The sequence below is a fragment of the Pungitius pungitius genome, chromosome 12, assembly GCF_949316345.1.
Source record: "Pungitius pungitius chromosome 12, fPunPun2.1, whole genome shotgun sequence".
Taxonomy (NCBI): domain Eukaryota; kingdom Metazoa; phylum Chordata; class Actinopteri; order Perciformes; family Gasterosteidae; genus Pungitius; species Pungitius pungitius.
Genome location: NC_084911.1, coordinates 19,551,141 through 19,577,625, shown reverse-complemented (window position 1 = coordinate 19,577,625; position 26,485 = coordinate 19,551,141). Strand labels below are relative to the sequence as shown.

The 26,485-nt window shown below is 48.4% G+C and overlaps 2 protein-coding genes and 1 non-coding gene across 6 annotated transcripts; 1 reads left to right on the top strand and 2 right to left on the bottom strand.

Annotated features, from left to right (window-relative positions):
- Positions 1–425: 425 nt before the first annotated feature.
- Positions 426–3,577, bottom strand: kpna2 (karyopherin alpha 2 (RAG cohort 1, importin alpha 1)). The gene is made up of 11 exons (XM_037475385.2): positions 3,553–3,577; positions 3,207–3,322; positions 2,970–3,110; positions 2,589–2,677; positions 2,236–2,504; positions 2,052–2,146; positions 1,680–1,943; positions 1,330–1,563; positions 1,013–1,195; positions 754–903; positions 426–658 (listed from the first exon to the last, which is right to left on the bottom strand). The coding sequence occupies exons 2-11, from the start codon at positions 3,261–3,263 to the stop codon at positions 569–571; spliced, it is 1,572 nt and encodes a 523-aa protein (XP_037331282.1). The 5' UTR covers positions 3,264–3,322; positions 3,553–3,577; the 3' UTR covers positions 426–568.
- Positions 3,578–4,687: 1,110 nt separating this feature from the next.
- On the bottom strand, positions 4,688–25,992 carry bptf (bromodomain PHD finger transcription factor). Of its 4 annotated transcripts, none has more exons than XM_062566092.1 (32): positions 25,248–25,992; positions 23,324–24,146; positions 22,527–22,747; positions 21,685–21,855; positions 20,567–20,752; positions 19,478–19,633; positions 19,297–19,379; positions 18,699–19,051; positions 18,044–18,175; positions 17,636–17,765; positions 17,313–17,448; positions 16,919–17,212; positions 15,375–16,833; positions 15,002–15,126; positions 14,326–14,454; positions 14,024–14,174; positions 13,807–13,930; positions 13,495–13,720; positions 12,887–13,057; positions 12,392–12,525; positions 12,213–12,288; positions 11,941–12,110; positions 10,742–11,801; positions 9,250–10,640; positions 8,655–8,737; positions 8,302–8,527; positions 7,718–8,217; positions 7,462–7,638; positions 7,175–7,367; positions 6,615–6,699; positions 6,340–6,526; positions 4,688–5,103 (listed from the first exon to the last, which is right to left on the bottom strand). In XM_062566092.1, the coding sequence occupies exons 1-32, from the start codon at positions 25,756–25,758 to the stop codon at positions 5,064–5,066; spliced, it is 9,903 nt and encodes a 3,300-aa protein (XP_062422076.1). In that variant the 5' UTR covers positions 25,759–25,992; the 3' UTR covers positions 4,688–5,063. The 4 variants fall into 4 exon arrangements, with proteins under 4 accessions (XP_062422076.1, XP_062422078.1, XP_062422079.1 ...); XM_062566093.1 differs by lacking the exon at positions 4,688–5,103 and adding an exon at positions 5,228–5,965; XM_062566094.1 differs by lacking the exon at positions 12,887–13,057.
- A 396-nt stretch (positions 25,993–26,388) lies between these two features.
- trnas-aga (transfer RNA serine (anticodon AGA)) lies at positions 26,389–26,470 on the top strand. Its single transcript has one exon. It is a non-coding gene; the product is annotated as a tRNA-Ser (tRNA).
- Positions 26,471–26,485: the final 15 nt, after the last annotated feature.

Here is a 26,485-nt window from a genome sequence, read left to right as displayed (position 1 = left end):
CTAATTTCGACAGATTGAACCGTAATACCGACAGGGGGGGCAACATGTTAAATGCTACCAGGAATAGGAAATTTACATTTAAAAAAAAAAAAAAAGAGCACGTCCACATACTGAAACTATTCCAACCGTTTTGCAAAAGAATCTGTGGCATTAATCTTCACCAAGCTAAAACAGAGCGCCTTTAGTAGTTATTACTTTCACAATACTGGTGGTTACTAGTCAAAAAATGCCTACAACTCAGTTAGAAAGAGTTGGATGGGCTCACTCACCAAGAAAGCTTAACTATATAAACACAAGTAAGAAAAGTCAAGACACAAGTTGGCATTCACAGCAATCCTACTGTAAATCCATTGCAAATAGTTAACGTTTTTAAGAATATACTTAGAACAAAGCAACAAATGAAGATTGAGAAAATAAATCCTATAAACATGATCAGACAACTTTATTTACAATCATGTAATTTTTCCACATTAAAAAGTACGTACAATACATACAAAAGAACAATTACAAGAAGAAGACAAACAGTAGAAACAGACACAGTAAACTTGAGAAGTACTAGAATGGTAATCTAGAAATTGAAAGAGTTCTGGTTTTCACTGATATTAAATGCGTAACCGTCATCCGTAGCTTCTGGAACCACGCTCTGCACCACCTCATCCTTTAATGAACAGAAAACAATGATATAAAACCATGCATACAAAGAGGACGAAAATTTCACGTCAAACGTTTAAAAAGCAGAAAAGAAAGACTTGCCTCATCAGAGAAGTATTTCTCAATCAGATTGAGGGATGCTTTGTAGATCATCTCATTCTCATGAGACTGCAGCGCCTCAATCTTGTCCAGTCCGCCGCATTCTTCCACCATTAGACCAAGCTTGTCTGACTCTCCGATTTTGTCCCCAGCCTGGTAGGAAAACACAGAATAGACTCATTTCAATCCCTGCAAGGACAATTGCACCCAAAGCCGTCAAAACTGATCGCGCACATCTGTATTCTTCCATGAAAGTACTCACCATAAAGATATTTGTAATGGCATCCAAGATGACAAGAACAATTTTACTGTCCTTAGAGGAGAGGAGATTCAGGAGAGGCTCAAGCACATTGGCTTGTACAAGGTAAACCACCTGCTCCACAGTGCCCCCACTGGTGAAGTTTGTAACTGCCCACACTGCCTCCTTCTGAGTTTTATAATCACCCTGCAAAGAAAGGACAAGAAAATTATGAGCCAGACATAAAACTAAGACTGATCTAGGAAACAGGGTTTGAAACCACTGTGCTGTTGACTTCTACTCGCTAATGTGTGAGACCAATCAAACTGGGACAAACGTACCTCCACCAGCGTGTTGACCAGGTAAGGTACAAGGCCCGCATCGATGACCTCCTGGATTTGTCCGTCTTTCCCTGCTGTGATGTTGGACAGAGTCCAGGCGGCCTCCTTCTGAATGTTTGCCTTTTTGTGGCACAGGAGCCGGGGGAACATGGCCAGGGCCCCAGCATTCAGCACGGCCTGGGTCTGCTCATCTGTGCCAGTGACAATGTTGCCGATGGCACGCAGCGCTGGGGTCTGAGGAGGAAGGATGAGGGGGATGGGATTCTTTGGCATGCTCGACCCTGAGGGGTTGACCCACAGTGCTGCAACAATTTACCAGACAGCACACAGTGGAAAAATGCTATACGTACAACGACGGGGAGCTCCTCAAAGCCCAGCAGATTCACCAGGCGAGGAATCAAGCCAGTCTGGACCATGACCTCAATGCGGTCATTAGAGCCATCGGTCAGGTAGGAAACGGCCCAACACGCGTCGGCCAACACCTCCCGGTCATCATGGTGCAGCAGGCGAACTAGAGCGGGTAGGATCTGTTGTACCGCTGTCATAGGGGGGGAGGGGTTCTTGTTGCGGCAGAGGTTAGACAGCGTCCATGTGACATTCCTCATGTAGCCAGTCTGCAAAGGAAATAAAGTAGAAGGGTTGGTGTTAGTTTGAGATGAGGGGGCATTGTGGTTGCGTTGGAGCACCCCCCAGTGGGCAGAGGGGATATACGAGATGCTTACACTAAATGCAGACAGGTCAGGGACCGCCAGCAGACTGAGCAGAGGGGCCACAGCGCCATTTTTAATGACCCTGTCTCTGAGAGCCGACCCATCACCTAAAAGACACATGTATTTACATGACTTTGGGTGCAGCCAAGCAGTGTTGAGAAAATCCAGACAGACTAAATCCCGTGTCACCAGTTACCTGCAATGTTTCCAAGGGCCCACACTGCTTGCTCGCTGATGTGCTGGTGGTGCGAGGTGACCAGGCTGATGAAGGCGGGGATGGCCCCGCCCTCTACCACTGCAGCGGTCTGGTCACACGTCCCAGAGGCGATGTTGGTCAGAGCCCACGAGGCCTCAAACTGGATGGGAGGACAGTCGACCAGCCCCAGGAAGGAGACAAACTTTGGGATCAGGCCGGCACTGATCATCTGGTTGATGGGGGGGTTCTTGTCACGAGACAGGAGCTTCCTGCATTTGGGCAGCACAGTCAAAAGTAAGTCACCATGGGAGGAGTAAACAGTGGATAGTGCTAGTTATTAAACAGTCATTAACCTGGCAGCCTGCGTGGCCTGAAGCTGGGACTCGACGTCGCTGCCGTTCACACCGGAGACGATCTCCTCAACTGTCCACTGCCTGGCAGCCTGCCGAGGAAACCCAATTAGGCTTATTCAAAAAATGATGCCTAAATAGCATTATAGACTATTTGCTTCAATCAAAGATGTCAAATAAAAAAGGAGTTGGTTTTAACTTAAGTATTTTAAGGGTGGGGTCTGGTGCTTTAACAATGGCTCTCCCTACGGTGGCCAGTAAGTAGTGAGATTTGTGATTGATATCATCGATTAATAAACTCTGCTAAAGCCTCACAGCGCTTTACATTGTGGTGCGCGCCTATATGTGAAATATTTGAAAGAATAAATATTCCAGGAGGCATACCAGGCAGTTCTGAGTCCTTTCCTGCAGAGGAGAAGTCGCCTCGTCGGGAAACGCAGCCACATTTCTCCTCTTGAACATCTGGTCATCTTTCTTCGCCTTGCGGAGCTCCACGTTCACCTCCACCCTCCTGCGCCGGAGCTCCTGCGTTCGTTTGAGGTCAAGTCAACTTTTTTTATTTCTCTTTTCAAGCGCGACTCGCGGGACACGAAGCCGAAACGATGCGACGGAAGAACTCACGTTGGCATCTTTGCCTTTGTTCTTGAACTTGTTCAGACGTTCCACGTTCTCAGACATTATGTCACGTGATCAGGAGACGAAGCGGCAGCGAAACCTTGCGTCGCGTGGAGTTATTTCTGCGGGAGAAGAGGTTTTAAATGAGAGGGTTAGCTAACGTTAGTACCGTGACCCGCCTCGCGAAGCACACGGCCGATGACAAACACGTCACACCGTGACGTTCAAATAAACAGCTCACTGAAGCCCACAAAGCAGTAACCGCCAACAAGAAAGCCTTAAAAACGCAGACAAATTCAATAACACGACGATAATTTGAATATAGCTGTGTGAGCGTTTGACACGCGCTTACCTAAGGCTCGCTCAAATGGATGTGGTATCCGGAAAGTGCCACACGGAGCTTTAAATTCCTGCAACCAAACGCCCTGATTGGACCGTTCGAGTAAAAGCATCCAGACGCCTCCGCTCATTGGACCGTTTCAAAAAATCACAGGACACGCAGGAAATGTCGTCACTGCGCGCAACCATCGCGATATCTCGTCGCGCGGGGATTACACTGGTTTAAATCCGACCCCGGGTCCGTCTTCTGGCCTTCTCTCCGCTGTATTCAGCCATAGACTGCGGGGTGAGCTGTTCCTGGGTCGGTGCATTCCGGTCTTGGTGTGATGAACCAATGAATTTAAAAAAACCTATCTGGGTTCAAATGTTCCATGTGCTAAATTCCCAAGTAAATAGAAAGAAGGGGAATCGATAATTGAAAAAAAGATTTTATTTCATATCACCTCATCCAATTAGCATTTGACAATCCGGTTATCAAAGCCTAGGGAAATTGCATAATCATATTTAGAGACCAATGTCTCACAATGACGGCGTTTTTTATTTTTATTATGAAATAAATTCATTTAAGATAAATGTTTGTTCCATTTTCATTGATTAAATCCCTTTAATTTCATCCCCACTTTAACATCTTGATATGTTTACTATATAGATGTCTGTGTGTGTGCACACCTATATCCATAAGTCACACACACATTAATATATAGCGCTGTTCTGTAGACCTATACACAAACCTCTTATGCCAATGCTTAAAAAACATAGATGTAAACTATATGTTGAATGTGCCACTGCCACAAACACACAAGAAAAATAAACATTTTCATTTTTATTAAGTTCCATATACATCAATATTTCTTCAGATGTAATACAAAAAAAGAAAAAGAAATCAAATCAAAATTACATTTTTTTTCTTTTTTTTTTTACAAACAGGGCAGGACTTTCTAAAATGCTTCATCCTTCTCAGGCATCCACTACTGCAGAGCAATCCATTTAGAAGAGTTTTACTTTATTTTCAGAAGGTTATAGAAGTTTAACCACGCAGACTACTGGTGTCCAGATATTTAGCATAACTCTTCCAATGCCACTTCAGACTAAACAATGAGGGGAAATGGGAGGAAAAAAACAACAAAAAAAAGAGTTCCACTGTAATATCCAAAATTTAGACGAGAAACCGTTTATGCTCAGATAAACTCAGCCATTCTACTTCATTTTCTATTTCTCATTGGACATGATGGAACAAACATGGACAGCATAAAGAGTCTTTTTCTGCGAGGTAAACTTTTCTTCTGAAATGCCTCAGTCGCTCCTCAGTACAGTCCCTCTGATGACGTCAGGCCCCAAAAAACAAAACAAAAAAAAAGGTCCCTTAGCGCTGAGTGGCTCTGCCTGACCACCTCTGTGAGAGCAGCGGTGCCGGCTGCACCGGGCCTCAGCGGCGCTGCTCCCAAACGCAGGATGAGGCCGTTACAGTTCAGAGAAGCCATATTCTTGGCAAGTGCATTTTGTCTGAGCAACGTGCGGCGCTTTCTAAGAGGCTGACGAACACTGTAGCTTGTTGTTATGAGACCTACAGAATGCGGAGAGAGGGGAGGGGGGGGGGGGGGGGGGGTTGAGAGGTCTTTGCAGTTTGTTGGCGGTTTGTGAAATCTCAACAAAAACAGACACAGAGGATGCAAAGATGTCAGCAAAGAATCCTGCAGCCGCGTTGGTGTAATTCACTGGGAATGCCATCATTAGGGGACGAAACCTTCCACAACTACGAGCTGAGGTCGCTTTGTGAGGCAAGGAACTCTTTGTGTTACATTTTTTTTAGTCCCATAAAATAATACTATCTAAAAGGATTTGCTTCATTATTCTTTAAAAACATTCAAACAAATAAATCTTACAACCGCTGTACATGATAAAAAGTATGTACATTCAAGACAACCACCGTACCACCAGCTCAAACAAACTCAAAATGGATGTAACATACAGAACTTCTCATAAATATCTCTAGATAATAAAATAGTCAGCTTTTTATGTTGTTTTTTTATATTAGGCAAGGCCATTGCTTTATCCTATCCAACTCCGATGCATGACAGAAAATCAAATACAAGTTAGGAACTAAAATGTATTTAAAAACTCACTGAAACCACAATGGACTGGCCAAAAAAGGCCAGATTTAAGGAAATGATAAGAAAACGTGTTCCTCAGATACGAAGTAGATGCATGTCAATGTGGCTGCCATTGGGATTGGACTTAATGTCCTTATGGTAACCAAAAAAATGTTAAATGGGTGGAATTTTACATGAAAGCACGATTGGTGTTTTTGTTTTATTATCAACAGATTTTTTTTGTTGTTGCTGGAAATAGAAAGTTTCATTATTTCTAGAGACCCCAGCATCCTGTCCAGACTCCAGCTAGACTGGCCCACTTAAGAATCTGACAATCTGCAAGAAAGAAGAAAAATGGGATGGCATAAATCAAAAAGGCATGCAGCAAACAAGTGAACAGACACAAATGCGAGATGACACACGATGCAGATGTAACACGGCGTTGAGAAGACATTGTCAGCTCAGTTGGTTTCAGTGCGGCCAAGCAACAGCGGGGGTTTGAAGCCTCCTCTACTCTACAAGGAGCCCACGTGCTACCTGCTACCTGCTACACATGCTGGTGGTATAAAACAAGAGTGAATGAAGGGCATAGCTGCATAAATCAAGAAAAAGACCAACAGCCAAGTCGCAGCTTCACAGCCTGGAGAGGAACTTGGGACAGCTGGAGAGACTGGAGAGAGGGGGAGGGGGAGGGGGGGGGGGGGTCTTACCTGCTTGCTTTGAAACCTTTGAGCTTCTGTACAAAGAAGGCCTCCAGTTGCTCGGCGCACTGAAAGAAGGGCGTGTCGTTGGGGTTGTAATAGCGACAGTTGTCGAAGATTTTGGTCACGTCGGCCACAAATTCGGTGAGCTTGTGGTAATGGCGCTTCTGCAAGCGGGTTTCCATTGTGGAAAAGTCTACAAGGGAAAGAGACTCATGTGATTGTTCTTTAAAAAGAAGGCGGAGGAAAACTTTCACCAAACGGCGGCTCCGATGCGTTCTCACCCATCGGCTCCTTGATGACGCGGTAATAATCGGGCGCGTCGTTGGGCGCCACGGGTTCAAGGAAAGGCCACGCCATTTTGTGAGACTGATGAAACAACACAAAATGCTTACAGAACACACTCTCAAACCCACAAGTTCTCTTCACGTCATTACGAATTTGCTACTTGCCATAAATTAAAGTGTGATACGAGTGAAACAGTGCTTTTAAAACCCGAAATTGGATGTATTTGAGAACACCGCTCCGGACCTTTTATAAAACAATAAGAGAAAAGTTTAAAAGATCAGGGATACGTTTTGTTATATGAATGGGGGAAGCTGTAGAAAGAGGATACTGATACAAAAACAGGGTAATATGAAAAAGCGTTTTAGTTGCTTTACCATTCATTACTCATGCTGATATTTACTTTACATAACCCATTAAGGTGGTTCATAACACTGTTTCCTTTGACTGAGGTGACCTCGGTACATCAACTACTTCACACTATTGAGCCGACTTGTAAAGCCCTTCACTATTTTACTTCTAGTTCTATAATGGACCTCCTGACCAACCGCTTCCATACCTGTAACGAGCGTAATATTCTTTTCAACCCCTCGTAGTCCTTGTCGGTAAGCGGCGTGAGGACCGTCATGGCGTCTTCCGTGGATTGACACTGCGGGCAGACGTACACGTCGATGTGGGTGGCCTCGCTCTGCAGGATGCCCACGCAGCGCCCGTGGTACCAGTTCTGGCAGCGGTCGCAGCCGATGTAGAATCTGTGGGTGAGAGTGGAACATGACGCCGTTCAGCACGCCAACCAAACGCCCGGCACGCACGCACGGGGTGGGGGGGAGCGCTGAGGAGCCTTACTGCGATTCGTCGTACGGCGTCCGGCAGATGCAGTACAACTCCTCGTTGCTCGCTCCCTCCTGGCCGCGCTTGCAGTCGTTGCACACAAAGTCTTCCAGCTTCTTGGCCTCCTTCTCTGTGATGCCAACGCACACGCCGTGGAACCAGTTGGAGCACAGGTCGCACCCGATGTAGAACCTGGGGGCACACGGACGTTAAACGGGGTCTCACTGTAATGGTCGCGCTGACGCATCTTGAGCGTCATCACAACACTTACTTTGACTCGTCGTAGGCCGTCTTGCAGACGCAGTACAATTTGGTGTCCTTCTTGGGGTCCTTTGGGGTAGAAGACGGCTTCTTCTTCTTTTTGTGTTTGGATATGGAATCTGCGTGCAGGTCTCTGTCAGTGTCATTGTCTTTGTCCCGATGTCTGTCCCGCTCCCCGTCTCTCTCTTTGTCTCGGTCCTTACATCTGTCTCGTTCTTTGTCTCTGTCCCGCTTCTTGTCTTTGTTGTGATGCTTGTCCTTGTCGTGGTGCCTGTCCCTGTCTTTGCTCCTCTCTTTGTCCCTCTCCTCCTCCCTCTTGCGTTTGTGGGACGAGGACGACGAGGACGGCGAGGTCGCCGCACGGGGGCCGTGCGAGGAATGTGTGGCGTGCGAGGGATGGGAGGAGTGAGAGGCGGCGGCCTTCACTGTGGCCGCAGCGGCCTGAGTGATGGCCACTCTGGCCTTCTCCTTCTCTTTCTGTAGCCTGGCCAGGTCCCGCTTCAGCTCCTCCTGGGAAGGAGGCAACACGTGTTATGCAATGCTCAGCGTCTGCACCTTACAACGCCTCTCGATGGAGGCAGATCCAGCGCTAACCTGTACTTGCAGCTGCAGCTCCTTGTCCAGCAGGGCCCTCTTCTTCAGGATCTCCGCCTTCAGCTGCTCCTTGTGCTTGTAGAGCAGCGCCGTCAGCTTGGTGGCGTTCTGCTTGGAGCGTTTCTGCTCCACCACCTCCTCTTTCTTCTTCTTCTTCGCCGCCTGCTTCTCGTCCTTCTCGATCTTGTCGAGTATGAACTTCATCACCTGGTTGCACACGATCATTCTGAAAAAAAGAGGGCGTTTGGTGTCATTTGGGGAGGCAATTCCAAACACTTGTAGTTCAGGACACATGGACCACGAGAGCGGAGCCACTGCCGTCCCAACATGTCAGTGATTATTAAGCCCCAGACCTCTGGTTCTCCTCTCGCTCAGCTGCAGCCAGGCTCTTCCTCTGTTTCAGCTGCTCCGCCGCGGCGTTCTGCTTCACGGCCACCTGACAACAACAAAAAAAACGTTTTGTTAATATTAGTGCTCTCAGTTAAACGCGTTACTAAAGACTCCATTTTTTTAATCGCGAGATTAACTTTTCTTAAAACGGGATGGATGGCTGTCCACCAGGAATGCTGGTCCACACTTAACTGTTACGGTTCATTGTTTCTGAAATAAGAGGCTGCTTTGTTCACAGCAAACTTACAAGAAAATATTAAGCCATGGTTTAACGGAGTGCTTGTTTACCTGAAATGTGCACTTTATATTATTATATTTTATTTTATTTTGTACCACCCTGTTTGGCGATTTGCATAAAGCAAGGCAATCTACTTTTCCATGTTGATAAGAGCATTAAAATGAAAGGGTCATTTAAAAGTCATTTAGATTAATTTTGGAGTTAACTACAACATAAATGCAATTAATCGTGATTAAATATTTTAAATATTTGACAGCACTAGTTAATAATAAAAGTGTTAAGATGCTTTTAGAAATGAATGTTTTCTCTTTTTGTCTTACGTGCTTTTGGATTCCATCCCCGGGGCTAACGGCCTGCAGATTCTGCTCTTTCTGTTCCCTTTTAACATCCTGGTGTTTCTTCTTCTTTGGTTTTTGTTGCTGCTGCTGCTGCTGTTGTTGTTGTTGTTGTTGTTGTTGTTGTTGTTGTTGTTGCTGCTGTTGTTGTTGTTGTTGTTGTTGCTGCTGTTGTTGTTGTTGTTGTTTCTGTTGTTGCTGCAACCTTTGGAGCTGCTCCTGAACGCTTGCTGGTGTCTGTATGGTCACCATGTTCTGGATTTGGTGGGCCTGGATTTGCCCCCCTGTCTGCTGGATCTGGATTGGCAGCTGCAGTTTGATCTGCTGGGGAACCGTGCCACCCTGCTGCTGTGCCTGGATCTGGGCTTGGATCTGAGCAGCAACGTGGGGTGGCAAAGCAGAGAGCAGCTGGACAGGCTGCTGGAGGCCTGGAACGGTGATAAGCTGATGCCTGATAGGAGACTGGACCTGAAGCTGAGGCTGTGTTTGGACTTGAGTTTGGCTCTGGGGCTGGAATTGGACTTGGAGCTTAGCTTGGGGTTGGACCTGAAGCTGTTGCTGGACCTGGGCCAGCTGCTGGGACTGGACCTGAAACTGGGGCTGGGTTTGGACTTGGGGTTGCTGTAGGGTCTGTGGTTGTGGGTGAACGTGACTTTGTTGCTGGAACTGGACCTGAACTTGGGGATGGAGTTGAGTTTGAATCTGGGGCTGTAGCTGAGTTTGGGCCTGAGACTGAACTTGGGGTTGAGTCGGGTTTAAGGTTTGAGCCTGTGTTTGAAAGGAAGCCTGTACCTGCGGATGGTACTGAGGTTGCACCCTTGTTTGAAGCTGGGCCTGGACCTGGGGCAAAGTTTGGTTTGGGGTTTGGGACACAAACTGCACCTGAGGTTGATTTTGAGCAATGGGCTGCACTCGGACCAGGGGGTGGCTTTGGGCTTGTGTCTTGAGATGCGCTTGAGTCTGAACGTTAGCCATCTGTTGGACTTGACTAAAGGGCTGGACCTGAATCTGGGCACGGATCTGGGCCTGACGCTGTGGCTGAAGCTGAGGCTGCACAGGTCTGACCGCAGTAACAACAGAAGAGACCGGTAATCCCATACGGACCTGCACTGCCGAGACTGGGATTTGAGACACCTGCTGCACGGATACCACAGTAGGGTGCTGGACGTTCCCTGGAGCTTGAGGAGGAAGAGCTGCTTGAGGCAGAGAGGTAACGGGAGATGAATGCATGGAGGCCGACGAAGAGGCGGGTACAGTGGCCAGGAAGGGTGTCTGCAACGGAGCTGCAGCCTGCTGAGCTAGCTGAACTGGAGTCTGGGCTTGAGATGAGGACGGAGTCCAGACCTGGGGCTGAGCTGCCCTCTGCTCCGTCAGAGCTACAACAGGAAAGAGAAGTACCAATAAGCAATGCACAAAGAAAGAGTCAATGACACTGACAGGATGCTGGCAATGTGTGGCGCTGTTTTGGGTTCTTTACCTGGCACTGAAGGTGTTGTGAAGGTGGCGGTGACTGGTGTCACCACCGCATTGGCCACAGCAGCATGAAGGGGAATAGGAGCTGCGGCCTGGATTTGGCTGAGAGCTCTGGCCGGGGACGGGACACTAACATGGGAGGACACCACAGCTACGACAGGAGCGGAGACGGGAGCAAGAGTCGGAGCTAGGACCGGCGATGGGAAAGAGGTAGAAGTGGGCTTATGGGCAGAGTTGGAGGGGGCTGTGGTGGCGCCAACCTGGGCGACCGGCATGACCGAGACCGAGGCTGAAGAAGGGGCGGGGCTGAAGGCCTGGGTCTGGATCTGGGCTTGAGGCGTAACATGTCCCGGGAGGGATGCCACAGTCTGGGCTTGAGTAGTGACTGAGCCTGCAGTGAGGGTGGAGACTGGGGTTTGTGCGGGGGTGGAAGCCGAGGCAAAGACGGTCTGGGACATAGTGGGGCCCGAATTTTGTGCCGGGGAAGGCACCGATCGTGCTACTTGCGGTTGTGCGGGGACAGAGGCTGGTGCAGAGGATACAACTTGCCTCGAGGCCTGAGCGGCAACCTGAGGCAGGGGTGGCACGGGAGTGGATATTTGAGTTTGTGCAGGGGTGGCAGCGGCTGCAACTTGGGTTTGCACAGGGACTGTGGGGGCCAAGCTGGGCATTTGCGCCGGGGAGGGCACAGGGGCAGGTATTGGGGCGGGCATTGGGGTTGGCATTTGGGCGGTCACTGGGGCGGTCACTGGGGAGGGCACAGGGGCGGGCATTGGGGTTGGCGCTAGGCCGGAGGGAGTTGTCTGGACTTGCGCAGGAGTTGTGGCTTGAGTCGGTGTTGACGTTGGGGCTTGAGGGGCTTGAGCGGGTGCTGCAGGGGCCGCTGATGAGGACGGGGAGATGGGAGTGAAGAGGAAGCGCTGCACCTGGCCGTTGGGCATGGCCGCCTGCATTAGCTGTTGACCGGGAACAGGAATGACCGTTACGCCTTGCGGGATTATCTGCAGCTGTCCCTGGGTCTGGCCCTGGCCCTGGATCACCACCGTCAGACCTGGGTTTCCACCCTGCAGAGTTGGGGACAAAAAAAAAAGTCTTTAGCTAACCAGAGGAGCTTAACACATTAAGACTTTGACCATATGAGAACAAGAAAATGTTTTATTGGGGAGGTAAAGGACATTTAGAGAAAAATAAATGTGCCCTCACCTGAGCACCCTGTGTCAGCTGCATCAGCTGGGCCATAGTGAGTTTAACTTGACCCTGCTGTGGTCTGTTGGGTTGGGAGGAGGCTACAGGCGACTGTCCAGGTGCAGCACCCGCTGGCCTCTGAGCCGCAGTCGTCTGCACAGGTGTAGAAGCAGCAGGCTGAGGTTGTCCTGGAGGGTGGGGGAGTAAGAATGTTGAGCCAAAAGAGAACGAAGATATTCAATTTAAATTTTAAAATGATCAGTCAGACAGAAGACATGGCTGAGCTGTACCTTTGGCCATAGCTGTGCCGGAGGTAGACGGGGTGGGGGTCGAGACAGGCTGCATTTGACCTCCTGCTGTGACGCCCTGGAACACAAGAGCCAAAAAGGTCAAACCATTACTTGTTGCCGTTAATATTATTCCTAGCATCAAGACTAAAGTGAAGAGGAGGAGGGGAAAGGCAAAAGACCTGCTGCGGTGTGGTCGAGGAGGTGCTGGCTCTGATGTTGAGGTTGCCAGTCGTTGGGTGCAGTGTGCTGTACGTCCTAAGGTTGGCAGGGGGCCCGGAGGGGAAGATGCCCACAACTTTCTGCTGGACTACGCCTGTTGATAAGAACGATTACGTAAGGAAAGGAGCCGCTATCCACAAGGTGCATGCAGACACGCAGGTTCAACATGACCAGAAGCCACAAGGCATGCACTTTGTGTGTGGAACAGCATCAAGGCAATAGTTTAAAAAAAAATAAAACTCTAAATAAAAAATAAAAACATAAAAAGATCCAACTCATGGGAGAAATCCAGATTACGAAACCCAATTTTCAGTTAGGAACGCTCTTCTGTGTAAAGAAAAAAAAGACATCATCCATGCTCAGCGCCAATGGAATTAGCCACAAAACACTCCATCCACCCATTTTGGCATGAGCACAAACCAGCGGCAATGGATGATGACACCAGTGCTCCCTACCTCCTTCTGCAGTGGGCATGTTGAGTGTGACAATCTTGCTGTTAGCGGGAAGCGGGAGTTTGGCGGCGAGGCCCTGGCCAGCCACAGTCACTGGGCTGCCAGCGATCGGGAAGGTTTGCGCGGAGGCGGCGGCGACGCCGCTAGCCGCGGTGGTCGCCGAGCCAACAGAGGCTGCAAGACACACCATGCCACCTGTGGTCACGCGTACCCACGAGGACCACTGCCATGGCCAGCCAACGGCTGTGCTGTACACTGGAAAGTTCCAGTCAACCAAGTGGCTGGTATTTTCAAATTGGGATTATCGTTTAAAAATTGGGATGAGACCATGGCTTTAAAAAAAGTCAATGAAAGATCCAGCTTAAACGGGGCAGAAAGTGGACACCACGAGCCACAAAGTCTTTGAAGTCAGGCCAATCGCATTAATCAATGTGGAAAAGACACACAGTCGTGGAGTCAGGCCAATGGTTAAACAAAAAATGAAAAAAAGAACAAAAAAAAGAAAAAACCCCCCAAGTGTGACTAAATGGGTTTCCTCCTCATCCCGATGACAGATGTGAACACGCTTAACGTTTTGAGCAGGATTTCTGGTGGGATCATTCAAATCATACCTGAGCTGTTGTTGTTGTTCTGACCCTGCTTGATCCAGGAAGTAAAAGACTGATGGAAGTTCTTGTCTTGCTGGAAGGAGACCGGAGAGCCCAGTTTGGAGGCAAGCACCATCTTGGCTCCGGGTGTGACCTGACTGGTCCTCTGGCCGGTGCTGGGAGTGCTGGAGGTGGTGGTGGTTGTGGGAGTGCCGACGGGTGTACCGGGCCTCTGCTGCTCCAGCCGTTTCTGTCAAAACATTTAGACATTTAGAGAATTCAATTCCCTCTAATTCAACAGGAATAGTTGGTGTGTACAGGGGACAGGGCTCCCACCTGCTGGGCAGCAAGCCTGGCCTGTTTCAGCTGATTTTCCAGATGGGCCTTGACTTCCTCGGCTGTCTTTAGGCTCCCGCCGGACTTGGAGGGGTCGATACCCTGCGACTTCTCCCTTTCGAGTCTGCAATCGCCAGAAAGAAAAAAAACGGGTGAACCAAGCCCCGATCAGATTACTCCAGTGATTCTGAGAGGAGGCTCGCTGTGTCTCCCTCACCTTTCAGCGAAAGCTCTGATCTCCCACAGCTCCAGGTCCTCTTCAGCCACCCAGGTCTCCACCGCTACGGGCCCAGTCGGCTTGGCAGGCTCGTGCTTCTTTGGCCTCAAGGCGCTTGAGCGCAGGCCTTTCCTCTGTGGAGTGGGGGTTTCTACTCGCGGGAAAAGAGAAACAAACTGTATTATATTAAAGATACTTCAAAGGAATGCTAGAAATTCTACCAGAACCAATCCTGGTCCTTTTGGTAAAAAGCCAACTCTATTCATGTCACATCCTCCATTGTTTCGGACATTAGTTTTTACCTTTGGGAGTGTCTCTGTTTCCGAGGGGGCAGATGATCTTCCTGATGCAGTACTCTGAGCGGATGCCGTAAGGCCCCACATCTCTCCGCTTTATGATCTCTGTTGTAGTGACATCGGTGTCCGTGGTTTCTGAAAACAAAACATATTGTCACAAATATCTTTAAAATGGTAGCCATTCATTTTTAAATTAGGTGGACACGCCAATGTTTGGTTGGTGGGAGAGATAAAAACAGTAATAATATTGATAAGAAGCAGTAGTTATGTGTTTGAAACACTAATGTAAGAAAGGCCCAAAGAAGATCCCTCGAAGGCAGTTAAAGTTCAGCAGGAATCAGGAAACGTTTATTGCCATAATATGTTGTACATACATGGAAATTGTCTTGGCGGAAGGTGCATGAAGACAGTACAATAAAGACAACATAGTGCAAATAAGATAAAAATAAAATAAAAGTATAATAAAATATAAAATATAAGCTATGGGTTAGTACGCTAAAAACTAGAGCTATGGGTTAGTAAGTTAGAGGAGATAAGATAAAATTAGGAATAAAAATAAGGATAAAGTGCACCAGCTAAACAAAGTGACGGGTGACAAGTGAAAGTGACACAGTGATGAATGAGCATGGGAGTCAGCAGCAGGTGAGATGTCAGTGGAGAGCAATGGAGAGCATTGCCTCACCTTTCCGTGTCGTCCCTACAGCAGCAGAGGGCTTCACGGCCATGTCGTCCCACCTCAGGCAGGCCCACAGCAGCCTCAGCATCAGGCTGACCCCGGCCAGCGACCTCACAGTCTGGAGACGGTACCTGAACGGGTCGCGGTCGCAACAGAACGTGAACCAATACCTCCATTTAGATGTGTAATTATACTTACTGTAATTTAGAAATATATATGATTTACATCTTACAACAAATAGGTAAAAACATTTGCACTGGCTATTATCAGTGTCCTTGCTGAAGTTGGAATATGGCTATTGTCAATATGTACTAATTGTCAGTTCTAACATTTCCTTTGTTTCCTAACCAGTGTTAAAGTATCTCATTGAGTCACCGACCTCCACGTGATCCCAAAAGTGGGCCGAGGTGAAGGGTAGGGCCATATGTCCAGGGCGGGCTTGGCGTTGTAGTTGAAGATGGGCACCTCTCTGATGCCGGCCCTCCTCGCCATTCTCTTCAGGTCGTCGTTGGGCAGGATGAAGATGCTCTTCTTGCTGCTCTTAGTGACAAACTTGCGGTAGGAGGGCAGGGCCGTGCCCGAGCGGGTCTTCTTGCATTTGGAGAACCTGAGAAGGCTGACCCGCTCTTTGGTGGTATACTCTTTACTAATCGTCATGGAGCAGGGCGAGGGGCACGTCTTGGGGTCGGCTATCGGGAGTTTAGTCCTCTGAGGGCCAAAGGCCTTGGAGCTGGGATGCGTGGGGGCCGAGGAGACTGCGCTGCACGCCGCATCAGACTTTTCGGCGGAAGTCTCCAAACCTTTCGTACTGCCGTTATTATCGGCACTATTACTGTTCAGGCAAGAAGGGCTTGAGGATTGAAGCGTAGCGGGTATCGTCGCCTCGCTGTCCATGGCTACATCCACTGCCTCATCGAGAGAGTCTCCTTTCGCGTGGTTTTCTAATTTGGGGACTTTTGGGGGAGGCGGGTGGCATATGTCGGAAACCCCGTCTTGTGAGAGGTTTCCATTCATCAGAGACCTGACAGGCTCTTTGACATCGCCGTGTTCCTGTTTGGCTGGGTCTGAGTTGGGCTCAGACCCCCCAGTTTTCCCGTTCACCTGCACGGGGCTGGTCTTGCTTTGGTCCACCTGCGAGCTCTGTCCACCGCTTTGCTCCATTTCCTCATACCCACGTTTCACAGCATTCTCTCCCACTGGAGCCACCTCTGGCTTCTGGGTTTTCTCTTTACTGTCCATTGCCTCTGATATACAATTGTTCTTGCTGTTGGGCTCAGGGCCAGAGAGGGGTCCTCCGTTCACTTCTTTGTGAGCTAAGGTCTGCCCACAGTTTCCCAGCACAGATTTGACCTCAGTGGCTTTGCTTTGGCTGGGTTCCGTGGTTTCCGATTTGACACCCGTGTCGGCATTCATCTCCGTCTGCCCCTGCTCAAAGTCGAGCTTTTTGACTACATGGTCTTTGACTTGAGGGTCCTCCTCCTCTTTTTTGACACACGGGGTCACAGCTGGCTGCTGTTTTCCTAACGTGGATCCTTCGGCCTTCACTCCAGATGTAGGCCTTGTGGCGGGCGTTTTGGAGAGCAGCGCAGCCTGTCTCATCCGCTCGAGCCTCTGCTTCTCCTCCAACGTGAACTGCTTTACCCGCCGCTCTAAAAGCCCATCCAGTTTGGAAGGCTTCACCTTCTTCTTATAAGCTGTCCGCAGCTGGAAGCCCTCGCTGACGTTCACCACATCATAGTAGGTCTTTGCGGGAGTCGCCTCATCCTTCGGCTGTGCAACGTTCTCGATTGGTTCTTCCCTCACAGAGGGCGAGGAAGGGTCATTGATTTCAGCTTTATCTATAACAAAGAGTCACAGAGGTCAGTGGGTGATGGAAGCACACGTTTGTCTAAAAAAACAGAAAAAAAGGAACCTCTCATTTACCTTTCTCGCCACTTGGAGCAGCAGTTTCTGAGCAAGGATCAACCTCCAAAGAGTGATCAACCTCACTCTTCTCTTCTTCCTTCTTCTTTCCCTGCTCCTCTTGCGTGGGTTGGTCTTCCTCCATGGGGGTGGGGGGTTTGCAGTCGTCCTCTGATGAGGTGCTCTGAGAGGAAGCCGTGACCGACGCTTGTTCACTGTCCTCATGCGGTACGTTTTCAGCATCCCGCTTCTTTTTTTCCATTAACTTTTTCTGTTTATTAGTACGAGCTGCTGCATTTTCCTTCCTCATTTTAGCTATAAAGACAGCAGGGGGGGAAATAAAAACCATAGTATGAGTCAGTCGTGTCAACAGCGGGAGAATTTATTGAGGAAATATTGTCAGTTAAGCCCCTACCCTCCAGCTCTTTGCGGTAGTTAACGTTTGTGTTCCCTGGTAACTTTGGGACAAACCGCGGCACGTGGGTCTTACTGACCCAACTCCAGCCCCCATATCCGGTCACTCTGTACTCCTCCCCTTTCTGCTTCCACACCTTGATAGAAAAACACACACGCGAGGCCCACAATGACAAAGCGCCACAACATGTATACACATCAGAATCATCATACATCTAAATCAACATTTTGGAAGCGCAGATCTTGATCAGTAAACATGATCCAAGATCTCTCCAGTGGCCTCATGAGGAGCTGGACGGCAAAGGAGAGTCGCTGTAGTTTTACCTGGTGCTTGATGGGGATGGTGTACTTCACCCAAGTGGCCTGTTGCAGCGTCTCCTCATCCTCCAGCTTTTTCTCGCGCTTTTTCCCCTTCTCCTTCTCCTCACGCTCAATGGCCGTCATACGGTGCAGCCTGAGGCGAGAAAAAAAAGAGTATTTGTCTGCAGTTTCTCATTTTTTTGTCTCACTGCCTGTTGAAGGCATTCTTTCACATTTGAGTTGTGCTGCAATATCACTACGTATGCATGCGATATTTGGGCCTCAAACCGTGCATCTCTGAAAGACTTAAATTGGTGATTTCAATATGTAACTGACAAGTTTTAACAGAACGACACTACATTTATTGATATTTAATAAAACATGTATACTGCGAAGGTACACTACATCTTAATGTGCCATTAGTGTGCGTACCTTGTGTGTCCAAGAGAATCTTTCCACACAGGCAACATGACCACTGGTTTGATGGCACACTCCAGTATGGCCAAAGCCAGAGCAAATTCCCTGGCCTTGCTGCACATCTGCACGGCTTTGTTCCAGTTGGTCCTAGAAAAACAGACAGACTGTTTAAAACAAAAAATAACAGCACAACAACTATTATCCCCCCAAGCGCTTTGTTACATTTGAAACAAACTATTTAATGTTTCCAAGAAAAAAGGAAAAAAGATGTATCTGTAAAAAAAAGAACTTAGTGGGGTGGGAGGTCTATTAGTAGAATTTAAATAGCATATTCCTAGCGTTTGCATAGTGCATAATCACCAGAAAAGAATTGGTGTGTTTCGTTAGCTTAGAACGAGCGCTTTGTTTCTGCATGAAAGCAGGTCACGGTGCCATGTTTCCGTTTCTGAAGACCACCGTAGTTCTCACACAGAGGGAGGGATGAGCGGACGGACATCACTTAATCTGACACAACGGACCTTTACAGGAACAGTTTTCAAAATTTGGGAAATGAACTTTGGTGCCAAGATTAAGACGAAAATATCAATACTGCTCTCATAAGGTAAATATGATACCATAGCATCATAAAATCATAAAATCGAGCTTCAGATGAACTCTGTAGGAGATGTACCTGTGCGACGCCCAGTTTGGATGCATGAATGGTCCAGGGACATTGGTCTCCAGCTGGATGATGGTGAGACGCAGGGTGGAGACGGTCAGGCTCCGCGAGCCGTAGATGGAGCCGTTCCACTTGAACTCGGCCGCCGTGGTCAGGCTGAACTTGTGGGACAGGTGGCGCCTCTTGTCGTGGTCCTCGCGGTGCTGGTGTTTGTTCAGGGCCAGGACGTTGGTGCTGTACTGGTTGTGGTAGACCCTGTATTTACCCTCCTGACCCAATTTGAACAGGTTGTTCAAATTCACCGTCAGGTCCCTTTTCAAGAAGCTGAGACGCGACGATTCGCCCTCCGAGTGCACATAAGAGGACTGACAGGGGAGAGGGAACAAGACATAAGAACACAACTAACATTTGACCGTTAACACTGGAGAAGGGAAACATACATACATGTTGCAATGTATTTAATGTTTCTAGTTGCAGTAAGTGCCAACATAACAAACGTATTGCCTAAATAGGGTAGAAGATGCTATGAACCCAGGTTGATCTAGACTTTTATCTCATATTCAAACAGATTTCCTCAAATAAAACTAGACTGTGGCTGGAAAAACCTCACCTCTTTGCTGCCTCTGGACGTTTGGCTGTTGGATTCCTGTCCTTCCGGCCTCCCATCATCGCGCTGGACCTTGCTGGTGTGCTCTGTCAATTGGAGAGCAGACGACACAAATGGATTCAAACAAAGGCCCAGAGAGACACGGATTCTTCAGTCGGTACAAAGCAACGGGCCTCGTGTTTACCTGTCCCATCCTGGCTGGTGAAAGATGATTGGGAGGACCGATCCGCCAGGTCAGGCTGCTCTGGTTTCCTGAGACCTGCAGCCTGGCCGCTGCTCGCCTCCGGTCGATCTTGGGAAACGTCTGGCTGCTTGTTCTCGCTGGAAGGCTCCGCTTCATCTACAAGACAAGTTTGAAAAAGCTCAATAAAGGAGAAACATCTTCGGGACAGAAGGAGTGAACCCGACATTAATTGCAAGCAACATGCTGTGTGAATGAACAGGATATAATATTAGGTGGACGAGTAAGTAATTAGCAGGTTTGGCCTAAAAACCCAAACCCATCTACACACAAGCAAGGCTTCAAAAATCCCAAACAAGCTCTGCACTAGCTGCAACAGCCCAATCAAGACAGCAGCTCTGCATTAGAGTTGAGAGAGAGACAGAGAGTCCTGCATGCATATGCAGCTCTTTGTTGACGAGGTAGCAGGTGGGGGCTTCCAGGCAGACGGGCCTTTTGTTTGAGCAGCAGGAACCAAATTGCATCAAGAATAAGGAGCCGGTTGTGACAGACGCGTCGTGCTGGCTGCTGCCAGGGACGCCGTCTAGCATGGTGCCAAGAGCACGTATTTAAGAGCGATAGACAACACGACACGAGAAATGAATGCAGCAAGAATTCCGCCCCCCCCAGGCCTAGAAATCAAAGCGCTGGAACACCTACAATCATCTCAATACTGTGCCAGCTTCGGAACAATGAATAATCAACCACAGCCTCCTCCAAAGACTCAAAGCTCACTTTTAATACAATTCACCCAAAAAACTCAGGCCCCCTCAAGTCCAAACAGAATATAAAATAACAATTCTGGCTATCAAAAAATGACTTGGAACTGGATTAGGTTTTCCGTGTGGTCTAGACAGTCACATGTATGATGACCGGGCACGCATCCACCCAACAACGCCAATGAGCGGAGCGAAGAGGGGGCGGGGGTCAGGGTTAGCGGCGACGAGCACAGACAAGCAGACGGATGAAGATGAATGAATGAATGGCACGCGATTACTGCCCGTCTGTCAGGTGGCCGGGGAGGACCACGAGTCCATCTTGGGCTCGGAGTACCTGTCTTCTCGTCCTGTGCCGGCGGAGGGGTCTCCCCGCTCTCCTGGCTCACTGAGCGAGCGGTCTGCTGCTCCCCGCTGGGTTCGATGGACTCGGCTTCAGGGGCGGCGGCTGAGTTGCGGGCGGCCGACCCGGTGCTGGGGTCAGACGCGCCGCCATCCTCTGCAGCAGGGGGAGCCGCGGCGGCTGTGGCGTGACACACACACACAGGACGAACAGCACCAACGGGGTCACAATAACGTTTAGCAGAGTCCTCCCTGTGCCGGTGGGTGTTCTGTTCAGACGCTACTTTTGGGGAAATGGCAGGTGGAGTAGAACAGAACTTCACTTTCTCCACATGTTAGTTGGGCGAACGGGGTAGTCACTCTAGTCACTCTAGTGCTTTATGCCCTGCTGCTGCCAGCGCCACACGGACATATTTACAACATTTTAATGTCAGCGTGGAACTTCCATGCAGCTTGATTTTTTTCTTCAGATTTATTAAAAATGAAAAAAAAATATTTTTTTTAAGTATTCAGTCTTTTCTCAATACTTTGTTGAAGCCCCTTTGACAACAACTACAGCCTCCAGTGTTCTTGAGTATGATGCTACAAGCTGGGGACAAATATTGCTGGGCAGTTTATCCTGTTCTACTCTGCAAAGCATGTCAAGGTCCCTTAGGTTGGATGGGGAGCATCGGTGCACAGCCCCTTTCAGATCTCTCCAAAGATTCAAGTCACAGCCACTCAAGGACATTCACGCAGCTGAAGCCACACACAATAGTGCAGACATTTTTTTCTGTACCCTTCGCCAGGTCTGTGCCTCGATACAATGTTTGTCTGCACACAATTCCTTGGACTTGTGTGTCTTCCTAAATCGTGTCCGATCAACTGAAAAAAGCAGGGTGGACTCCAATCAAGTTGTGAAAACATCTCAAGGATGATCAGTGGAAACAGGATGCAGCTGGGCTCTACTTTTGGGTGTCATGGCAAAGACTGTGAATACTTATATTACTTTGTCATTATGGGGTTTTGTGTGTAGAATTTTGATTAATTTTGGAATAAGGCTATAACATAACAAAATGTGGAAAAAGTGAAGCGCTGAAATGTTTCCGGATGCACTTTAAAGTCGTCTTTTACCTTCTGAACTAGCGCCGTCCTTGGCCTCGGGGTCTTTGGGCGAGGGGGCCTCTGCGGGATCCTCCACCGCCGCCTTAACACAGCCCGCTCCCGCTTCCTGCTTCGGGTCCTCAGGTCGCCTCTTTGCTTCCTGCAATTCCCGCCGGACCTTCATGTGCTCCATGATCACGTCTAAAAGGGAAAATGAGAGAAGGTATTTGTTTCAAAAGTAAGATAATAAGCAGACATTTGAATGAGTTTGAGTTGTTTCATTAATACAGTCCATACTAATAAAATATGAGGTAAGTATATATTTCAACATTGTCAAGTGCAAGCTCTAATTGCCATAATAAACACACATAGCCTTAATTTCTTTTTTTATGGGCTATGTGTTTGTTGTTTTTTTTGTGCCGATTCATTTAGAATTTTCTCTGTGTTGATTTGCTTTTTAAAAATTGTGATAAGAAAAAAAGTTTCGTTTTACCATCAGGCCAAAGTCCATAGATGCGCACTTTATTATCACAAGTTAAAAAAAAGCCACTAGCTACATTTAATAACAAGTGACTTTATGTGCTTTCAACGGACCGATCGATTCAGCTCTCCAAACTAAAACTTCAAAGAAGCCTTCTAAACAGCAACTGGTGCCCCACATATTCCAGCAAAAAAGTGCTGCCGTTTAAGAAGGCGTGAAGCGGGAAAGCAAAGGCAGCGCCTGACTGTAGTGATTTAATCCGTCATCGTGGCAGAGCAGGGCGGGGCGGGGGCAGGAACCGCTTGTTCTGAGGCTTCGATAACACTGTTTGAAAAGGTAGCCCTTAAGGACACAATCATAGATGCATATTTATGAGCAGTCGAAGCCATACCGTCGGCAGCTGAGAGGTAGGATCTGTTGCTTCCACGCGCTTTGTTGGTGAGGTCCTCTGTGATGGCCATGTGGGCCTCCACCTCTTCCTTCATCTCCTCCAGGGTAGCATGGAGGTCCGTCTCCCAGTACTGCTGATCCAGGCGCTCCATGAGCTCCTCCAGCTGCGCCTTGGTGCTGTAGTACCAGATCTTTCTCTTCTCCTGCTCGCCGTCCACCTCCCTGGGGAGTGAGAATACAACATGCTCTTAGATTGTTGAACACTACAGAAAACCCCATTACTTTGTCATCACTGTATGACTAATACAAATAAAAATGGGGTCAAAGATCATACTTTGTGTCAAGGACAGGTCACTGTCTATAGTACATAGTTCATCATTTATCAGTTTATCATCATGGTGACAAGTTGTGTTAGGATGATAAGTACATGTTTCCCACACTGCATTGAGGTAAATAACCACCATTACTCAAACCACTGGCACCGTACTTGTAATATACCTTCATAGATAGACTTGATGATTGCATTAAAGTGTGTTTAATGTTGCGTAATATAAATGTAAAATGATGTTTAGAATTAGATTTCCTTAGAAATTGGATTACAGCATTTAGTAAATAGCATAATTGTTATTAAGTTAGTAGAGTTAATATTATAACAATGAGTAATTGCCCTATGACTTTTTCTGAGTGGTTTTACTCTTCTTGTGTTGAATGGATTTGGTGATGACATCAATGTCAAATTTACAGAATGAAGACCCTTCCAGGGAAAGGTAATTCTTGTGGAAGAAGGTCCTAACTTACACAATAATCCTCCTGTTGAGGAACCAGTACTTCCTCTGATGCCGGTCATATCCAATGGGCTCCTGACGGATGTAGGGCCTGCTCTTCTGCACCTCCGTCACACTGTCCGTGACACCCGGCACCTTGTGCGCCACACAGATCTCACACTGCCACTCGTCCTCTGGAACCTCCTCCAGTGGGGGCTTCACACACTCCAGGTGGTAGACTGCAAAGCAGGTCTCACAGCACAGCAGCTCGCCCAGGCGGTGACACACGCGGCAGTGGTCGTCGTACTGCATGCTGCCGTCGGACATCAGCTCCTCGCGGGCGATGTTGGTGGTGAGGAACTGGTCCACCAAAAACTGTAACACCTTGATCTTACTTTCTAGTGGACCGTAGGGATACTCGTCCACCTCCTGGTAGGGCAGGACGTGATGGTACTCCCTGTCGCTCTCACAGTACGCCCGCAACACCTCGGGCCACGTCATGCCGTCGATAAAGTACAGAGTGGAGTTGGTGCTGTCCTTGAGGTCCGCGGGGCCGAAGGTGGTGTTGGAGGTGTCCTCCTCACGTAGGATGACCTTCAAGAGGGCGTTATGGGTCTCCGCTATCAAAGTGCACTGCTCCTGGCCGACCAGTGCCGCACAGAAGTCCTCGAAGCGGAAGGGGGAGAGACGCAGCACCGTGCTGAAGTTACGCAGCACCTCGTAGATGGAGGCGGCATTGAGCAGCTCTTCATTAGGCACCAGCAGATCCTGGGAAGTGTCAGGAAGCTCAAGAGGAGGAATCTCCTTCTCCTCGAAGATGGGAGTGCGTGGTCTGGGAGGCCGGCCTTTTTTCTTTCCTGTAGAATACACATATTAGTAAAGAAGTTATAGAGTAAAAATACTGTGATGTTAGGCCTTTATGGGGATATTCCATCTTTAAGATGCATATTTTTGAAACACGTAACTAGACATACTATATTACATTACATTACATGTCATTTAGCTGACGCTTTTATCCTTTTTTCCACATAGAGATACAAACTCAGAAGAACAAGTAAAAAGAAAGTACAATCGTCCTATATAAAGGACGATTTCTAAATAGTGTTATTTACGTGATTCCCAAAGCCACAGCTGCAGTCAGATCGCCATAATACAACAACACCAACTTCAACAGAGTTGGTGTGCTTTTCTGGCACAACACATGGCCAGCCAGTGTCACTATTTAGCCTAATGAGGCTGCCTCGTCCTGCAGCATCTAAAACCTTAACTCTTATTATAAGCCCCTCTCCCCTGGGCGTGGCACAGTAAGAGACACTTTAACCAAACTCTAGAGTGATTACCTGCCGGGTGAATTTGCATGAAAGCTGCCAAAGAGTAAATAAGACAGAGATGCTAGCAAAGCGCTAGGTTAGATAGCTAGCTAGCCAGCTAGCTATTCTGTTAATTTTGAATAGGTTTCTATCCGAAAGTACTATATACTCGACACATTAAGCAGTGGTGTTGATGGTAGCTATGGGAACGTAACGTGTTCAGTTATCGCACGTCCAGTCTTCAGGGTGACAGTATGAGCATGAGCTAATTTTACTTGCTAACGCTAGCAAGCTAGCAGCGAAGTTATGAACTTAAATGCAACTGGATAGCATTTGGAGTGAGAGGGCTTGGCGGTTACGCTCTTAATATGTGCGAATTATTGGTTTCGATGTGTGGACGGACAGTCGTGGAAACAAAGCAACCCAACTACACCGTACAACTACCGATTCAATCCACCTGCAGTAGCACCAAGGAGCAGACTGCGGCCTGTGTGCATACAGTGTGCATTCTCCATTTTGAACAATAACATTACTGCTTCCTGCACTGATCTAAAACCAGTAATTAACAGCATTTCGAGATGCATTTTCCAACCCCCGCGTTGGACGTTACGACCGTTGAGTCACCGGCCGATCACAGTGTTTATTTACCCGGGGTGCTGGCGTGTGTGCTCTGACTCCGAAAGCTACTCTCTGTACAGTGGCTGGCATCATCCGCCTCCTCGTCCTCGTCCAGCACATCATCTTCAAGGCAATCTGACTCCTCTTTGAGGGCCTCATCCTCCTCGGACTGAGGTTCCTCCTCAACGAACTCGTCCTCCTCCGACCTCAAACTGACAGCGTCGTCGTCCTCGTCGCTCTCGTGGTCGTCGTACACCACGGTTTTGCACACAGCCGTCCGCTTTCCTCCACGGCCCCTTTTGCCTCCTCTTCCACAACCTCCGCCTCTACCTCGTCCCCTGCCCCGTGTTGACGTGACGGATCCCGCTTTCCTTTTCTTCGCCGACTTGGCGGGCTCCCGTGTAGGGCTCTCTGCGTCCTCGTCCCCGCTGTCCCTGAACCGGGGCTTCAGGTTCCTCCGAGGTCGCAAGCCCCGCGCCGTAGCCGGAGACGAGTCCTCGGTTTGTAGCGGTTTTGGCGGCCTGCCCCTTTTCCCTCTCATGATAGGCGAAAGCTGTTATTTTACAATCCCAACTATTGCGTGGATTAAACCGACTTGAGCGCAAGCGAAATCGGCACCCCAACAAAGCTGGAGCGGTGAGGGTTGAAACGGTGCAGGAAGCCCGTGGAGCCCTCGGGTCTTTCAAGCTTTCAAAGCTCAAAACGTTAGCCCGGCGTCCCGTTCGGGTTCGCCTAGAGCCGCCATTTTTCTTCTTCTCTGCTTCTCTGACTGAACAAACAGGAGGCTTCGCACTAGAGACGTCACGTGGTTCCCCTGATTCCAGCTCTGTGGCAACAATGAGCGAAATGACAATCACTCGAAATGAGTTTCACATCATATCAACGCGTGTGTTTTTTTCTGACGTATGAAGTATGTTTGCCGTTCCTGTCTTAATAAGCAGCATGCGGGAAACCAGTAATTTATCGTAGCATCTTCCCCGGGTTTGGAAACAGCAATGGAAGCAAACACCAGAGAAGATGAATGCATATTATACCATTTGGCGACCCCTTATTCCCCTGGGTTACCATATAACACCATATAAGATGCATTATTATGCATAACATAGTTATACTCTGAAGACAGACTAGTTATACCAAATATATCGCGTGATGCTCAACTTACTTTTCATCGGTTGTCGTGGCCGAGTGGTTAAGGCGATGGACTAGAAATCCATTGGGATCTTCCCGCGCAGGTTCGAATCCTGCCGACAACGTTACACTTTTGTGTT

Excerpts from the sequence above, each read along its gene's own strand:
- bptf (XM_062566092.1), bottom strand. The coding sequence starts at position 25,758 with ATGAGAGGGAAAAGGGGCAGGCCGCCAAAACCGCTACAAACCGAGGAC. Across the intron at positions 19,052-19,296 it reads CGTCCAGAGGCAGCAAAGAG|TCCTCTTATGTGCACTCGGA; the intron begins GTGAGGTTTTTC and ends CTCCCCTGTCAG. Across the intron at positions 14,455-15,001 it reads TGTAGGGACGACACGGAAAG|AAACCACGGACACCGATGTC; the intron begins GTGAGGCAATGC and ends TTTTGTTTTCAG.
- kpna2 (XM_037475385.2), bottom strand. The coding sequence starts at position 3,263 with ATGTCTGAGAACGTGGAACGTCTGAACAAGTTCAAGAACAAAGGCAAA. Across the intron at positions 2,678-2,969 it reads AAAGGACTCAGAACTGCCTG|GCTGCCAGGCAGTGGACAGT; the intron begins GTATGCCTCCTG and ends TTTCCTCGGCAG. Across the intron at positions 2,147-2,235 it reads GGCCCTTGGAAACATTGCAG|GTGATGGGTCGGCTCTCAGA; the intron begins GTAACTGGTGAC and ends TGTGTCTTTTAG.